This window comes from Arachis ipaensis, chromosome B1 (genome assembly GCF_059453495.1).
Source record: "Arachis ipaensis isolate K30076 ecotype BB chromosome B1, ASM5945349v1, whole genome shotgun sequence".
Classification (NCBI taxonomy): Eukaryota; Viridiplantae; Streptophyta; class Magnoliopsida; order Fabales; family Fabaceae; genus Arachis; species Arachis ipaensis.
In genome coordinates this window covers 141,516,527-141,522,542 of record NC_142436.1, presented here as the reverse complement: position 1 = coordinate 141,522,542, position 6,016 = coordinate 141,516,527, and the positions used below count along the sequence as shown (strand labels likewise).

General features: G+C 38.6%; 1 protein-coding gene across 1 annotated transcript; it reads left to right on the top strand.

Annotated features, from left to right (window-relative positions):
- Window positions 1-4,918: 4,918 nt before the first annotated feature.
- LOC148578655 (uncharacterized) lies at window positions 4,919-5,701 on the top strand. The gene is made up of 3 exons (XM_088503141.1): window positions 4,919-4,987; window positions 5,090-5,179; window positions 5,249-5,701. Exons 1-3 carry the CDS (start codon window positions 4,919-4,921, stop codon window positions 5,699-5,701), a joined length of 612 nt encoding a protein of 203 aa, XP_088359267.1.
- The last annotated feature ends 315 nt before the right edge of the window (window positions 5,702-6,016 follow it).

Below are 6,016 nucleotides of genomic sequence, written 5' to 3'. Positions count from 1 at the left end.
TTCTGAAGGTTAAACCGCCTAAGTTTAAAGGTACACTCATTGCGACTGATGCTGACAACTGGTTTCGAGCTATCGAATGATCACTGCGAGCGCAGCATGTTCCGGAAGGCCAACACGTGGAGTTTGCTACTTATATGCTGGAAGGAGAAGCTGAGCATTGGTGGCAGGGGATACAGCGACTGTTGCAACAAGATGAAGGTGATATTCCTTGGAATACTTTTAAGGATGAATTTTATAAGAAGTATTTTCCGAGGGCAGCTCGTGACGCTAAGGAGATGGAACTTATGCAGCTGAAACAGGGTAATACAACTATTGCAGAATATGCCCAAAAGTTTGATGACTTGTGCCGTTTTTCCAAGATCTGCCAAGGGAATCCTGCTGACTTTGAGGAATGGAAGTGTTTGAAATTTGAAGGAGGACTCCGAGAAGAACTAATGAACTCCGTTGTTCCGCTAGAGATAAGAAATTTTGCTGAACTAGTGAATAAAAGTAAACTAGTGGAAGAATGTTCGAAGAAGGTGGCGATAGCTCGAGAAAATCGTAGGGAGGCCTCAAGAAGAGACTTTATTCATGATCTAGCCCCTAAAGGTCGTAACTTTAAAATTAATGGTCAGTTCCAGCGCCAAAATGGAAATAAACGGAATGGTAACTTTCTTGCTCATAACAATGGCAACCACGACAACTATAATTTGGGAGAGGAAGAAGGAGGTCAATCTCAGCAAACTCAGGATATTTCAGTATGCTCAAGGTGTGGGAAGGATCATGGTAATAGAGCTTGTAGATTTGGGACACACACTTGTTTCTCTTGCGGAGAGTATGGACATATATTGAGGAATTGCCCAAAAAGGTTTGTTCGAAATCCAGCTAGGCCACAACAACAAGGAAGGGTTTTTACCGTAACTGCTGGCAACACTAATGCACCTAATTCTTCCACTCGAGGTGAGTACCACACTATGGTTTTGTTTGTGCTAGATAATACTATAACTTCTTATGCGTATGTTAAATTTTGAGGGCAAAATTTTCTTTTAGGAGGGTAGAATGTAACAACCCTGATTTTCGAGTATACGAGATCTTTTCCGAAGGCACGGAATCCTTCGGAAGATCAGTAAGGGGAGAACCTCTGATATATCATCAAGTATCTCAATCCTTATTGTCATTATGTCATCTTTAAGATAGAAATTTTCTGAGGCACGCTCGATAATGTAGTCACAAAAAACCCAGTTTTTGAACCGTATCGGTTAAGAGTTTTGATTCTGTTTTTCGTAAATAGTCTCAGTTTGACGAACCGGACTCGATTCATGAGAGGAGAGAGATAATAGTATAATATTATCATTATATTAGTATTAGAAAATGCTTGAATGATATTATAAGGTTACCTGGTCTGTTTTTGTTAAAAACAGAAAATCGATTTAACCGGGTTTACGGTTCACTGGTGCAGCTTAGCACCAGCACTCTCTGATGACTTTAGCAATTCTAAGGCCTCATTATACATGTTCTATTCTCATAATAAATATGTTACTAGTGTCATTTATGCTAGTAGCTCAGAAAATAATTTTTAGAGATGTTTTTACAAGTGTTCCGATACATCTAGTTTTAGTAGTTATACACCTGAGATATTTTAATATTATTTTAATCCACCTCCAAGCCAACCAATCACAACTCACCCTACACCCCCAAAACCCTCAAGGCTGGCTCATTTTCACTTTGTGGCCGAAAATAGGTAGAGAGAAAAAGAGAGAAAAGTTCTTAGTTCCAAATCTTCAAAGCTTGATTTCTGCTGAACTAAAACTCAAATCAAAATTCCAATCCGACCAAAATGATCCTCTCTTCTTTCTCTACATGATCATATGACTTATCAAGGCTGGAATCAAGGTGAGTTGGCTGCACCATCTCTCTTTTGATTCGGTTTCAAGGAAACATGGTTAAATATGTGTTTTCTTGATGTGATTTAGGAGGAAAAAGTGCTTAAGGACCACCTGAAAGTTTAATTGAATTAGGAGCAGCAAAACCAGGTAGGGTGTCACGAAATTAACCTTGATTATTTGTGTTTGAGATGTGTGAATGTTGTATTTTTTGGCTGTGCTAAAAATTGGTTGCATATATGATTGATTCTTGGTGAAAATTTGGTGAAATTTTGATGAAATTTGATGAAATTTAAGCTATGAATGTGTGTTCTTGGAGCAGCTGGAAAACAAAACCCTAGGCCCTAAATTGGGGTTTAATTTGTGTTAAAATCATGTAGAAAAGATGGGGTTTTAGTGGCTGGGAATTTATTTTGAATTATGGTAAAAATCGGTTGCTGAAAAGACTGAAAAACGGGTAAAAACAAAGAAAGAATCTGAAGAATTTATGAAGAACACAAAGAACACTTTGAGTGTGGTGAAGAACATTGAAGAACACCTTTTAGATCTTAGAAAGGGCAAAGAAGTAAATATTTTGGTGTTTGAGGGGTTATTTGGTAATTTCTGAAAGTTAGGGTGGTAAAAGTAGAAATATTAAAAGTTACGGGTGGTAAAAAGTAAATTTTAAAGGTTAAAAGTAAAAGATAAGTTAATTTTCGAAAATATATTAATAAAATAATATTTTAATAAAAATAATAAAATAATGCGAAAAAGGCAGTTTTCTGTAAAAGCTTTAGAAAGACAACTTTAAGCACAGAATCTCATAAATACTTTCATAAAACACTTAGGGAGTGGTAAAAACATATTAGTGAGGCAAAGATAAATAAAAGATAAAAAGTTGAAGAAAAGGTAAAAATCGAAGAAAAAGTCTGTAAAGTTTTAATGACAGAAAAACAGACAGAGATTAGTGAACGAACTAGGGCAACTTAGTTAGTACTTGAGTTGCGACTAGGGTTAGGTATTATATGAAAAGTTAAACTGTTTCAGTATAGACTTAATGAACCTATACTTGGGACAGACTAACTATTCATACCGAAATTTACATAAGCTTTAAATACATACGTTAAACAGAGAAATCAGAGCAAAGTAAAGAAACACAGAGAACAGTGTAACCAGAGCAGAATAAAGAGATACAAAGAGAAAAGAGTAATATGATAAAGAGAAATGGTTTGAGCCAAGATATTGTAAAAGTGAAAGATGTAAAGTTTGTATAGTATGATTGAACAGAGAAAGAAAGAGGTACTGCATAAGAATTTGAAAGTGATGATGAATGATGATAATGAGAATGATTATGTAAGAATCTGCTGCAGAGAGGCAGTCAGATAGATGGTGGTACGACCACTGAGAACGCTTTCCTGGGATACCTTGCTATAATGCTTTGCTGTAAGACAGAGGTTGCTTACAGTGAGTGTGTTGTTGCTCCTGTAAGACAGAGGTTGCTTACAGTGAGTGTGTTGTTGCTCCTGTAAGACAGAGGTTGCTTACAGTGAGTGTGTTGGGCGTATATCGGCTAATAAGTGCTGCCCTGCAAGACAAAGGTTGCTTGCAGTGGGTATTGCCAACAGGAAAGCCTTATCCAGACAGAGGTTGCTGGGTAACGTCGGGAGCGGGTATGTAACCGACAAATGAGCTCATTACCTGCGCTAGGGCTAGACATGCATCATACTTGGTTGCACATTTCCTTGGTTATGATTGTGGTATGAATGTATGCTTTCCTTATTTGTATTCTATTCTCTGTGTTTGTGTTATTTTCTTGTATTCTTTTGTTTGTGTTCTGCTATCTGTTTTCTCTATCTTCTCTACTTATTTGTGTTTTCTAATTATTGCTTCCTTTTATTCTACTAATAGTCTGCAAAACAACATAGAATTAATGAATGTAACTAATAACCTCGGCCCTACTAAGAACTCCCCAGTTCTTACCCCTTCTCTCTCCCTTCCCCCTTCAGATGGAAGCGTGAGTACCCTTCCGTAATTCACTGACGATCGTTCGCAAAGAGGATTCCACTCTAGGTAGTCTTCTGAGTCTAGGGTGAATCTCGTTCTCTATTTATATGTATATACTGTGAGACCAGCCAACGTCTGCACCCCATTTGTACGTGAACCTTAACCTAAGTCCTCTGTACGATGTTGCTGTTATGTGGCCACTCGATGAAGTACTTGAGAGACGCTCTTTGATGAGATATGATCGTGTAGAGGATTAGTAGACGACCTTCCACCTTTTGATGACGATCCACCTGACTTGAGTTTTGACGACCTAGAACGTACTTTCCCTCGCTTTAGTAGTTTAGAGGGACTAGGTGAGTATAGGGTCTAGGCTAGCCTGGGTGCCAGCTTAGGGACTTCTTGAACAGGTCAGGACCTGGGATATTGTATGTATATATATGTATATAGTTATTATTTAGCTATATCTAGGGGTGTTCTAACTAAAGATCTTTACTCTAATAAAGGCTGAATCACCGAATGTTGTCAACTGCTTGTGATGTATTTATGTGTGGTTGTTTATAACTGTATTATCTGTTATCATTTGTGACTTGATTATTAATGATTCTGTTTATTAATCCAAATGTTTTTAGAAAAAAAAAAGTACCTCATAAAATAATTACGCTTTTAACAACGAATCAGGCTCACATAATAAATAATAGATAATAATTAGGAAGACAAGTTAGTAACGCTCAGTTTCTAGTATGATCATGACGTACCAGAAATTGGGTCGTTACAATTTGGTATCAGAGCAGTTCGTTCCCAGTAGAGCCTGGGGAGTGGACTGACTATGCTTCATTGCATACTCTGCTTGTGTGTCTCATGCTTATAGGATATCTTGATGATATGTGTTGCATGATTGTCTCTGTGTTTTCATTTTGGGAATGTTCACACTTGACTTGAAGTGTTAAGACTGATCACCTTAATAATGATTGTTTGGTGTGAACAGGACTACAATGGGTTCACAGAGACGAGGCGTACGGGAAGGAATTCCTAATGTTAACTACGAGAGGGAACAGGAAACGTTTATGACTACCATGAATGCTGTGGCTGAGGCAGTGTGTGAGGCTGCAGTAGCAGCGGCTAGGGCTGTTGACCGTCTTGGAGTGAGAAACGAGAATGAGAATGAGCATGGGGAAGATAGTGGAAATGATGAGAATAACTTGGGGCATCTCGAAAGACCTATGACCCTTGCGACTTTTCTGAAGGTTAAACCGCCTAAGTTTAAAGGTACACTCATTGCGACTGATGCTGACAACTGGTTTCGAGCTATCGAACGAGCACTGCGAGCGCAGCATGTTCCGGAAGGCCAACACGTGGAGTTTGCTACTTATATGCTGGAAGGAGAAGCTGAGCATTGGTGGCAGGGGATACAGCGACTGTTGCAACAAGATGAAGGCGATATTCCTTGGAATACTTTTAAGGATGAATTTTATAAGAAGTATTTTCCGAGGGCAGCTCGTGACGCTAAGGAGATGGAACTTATGCAGCTGAAACAGGGTAATACAACTATTGCAGAATATGCCCAAAAGTTTGATGATTTGTGCCGTTTTTCCAAGATCTGCCAAGGGAATCCTGCTGACTTTGAGGAATGGAAGTATTTAAAATTTGAAGGAGGACTCCGAGAAGAACTAATGAACTCCGTTGTTCCGCTAGAGATAAGAAATTTTGCTGAACTAGTGAATAAAAGTAAACTAGTGGAAGAATGTTCGAAGAAGGTGGCGATAGCTCGAGAAAATTGTAGGGAGGCCTCAAGAAGAGACTTTATTCATGATCTAGCCCCTAAAGGTCGTAACTTTAAGGTCAATGGTCAGTTCTAGCGCCAAAATGGAAATAAATGGAATGGTAACTTTCTTGCTCATAACAATGCCAACCACGACAACTATAATTTGGGAGAGGAAGAAGGAGGTCAATCTCAGCAAACTCAGGATATTTCAGTATGCTCAAGGTGTGGGAAGGATCATGGTAATAGAGCTTGTAGATTTGGGACACACACTTGTTTCTCTTGCGGAGAGTATGGACATATATCGAGGAATTGCCCAAAAAGGTTTGTTCGAAATCCAGCTAGGCCACAACAACAAGGAAGGGTTTTTACCGTAACTGCTAGCAACACTAATGCACCTAATTCTTCCACT

Bases quoted from the DNA above. Each gene is read 5' to 3' on its own strand.
- LOC148578655 (XM_088503141.1), top strand. From the start codon at position 4,919: ATGAATGCTGTGGCTGAGGCAGTGTGTGAGGCTGCAGTAGCAGCGGCT. The intron at 4,988-5,089 runs GTGAGAAACGAG...ACTTTTCTGAAG, and splicing joins GGGCTGTTGACCGTCTTGGA to GTTAAACCGCCTAAGTTTAA. The intron at 5,180-5,248 runs GTTCCGGAAGGC...CATTGGTGGCAG, and splicing joins GAGCACTGCGAGCGCAGCAT to GGGATACAGCGACTGTTGCA.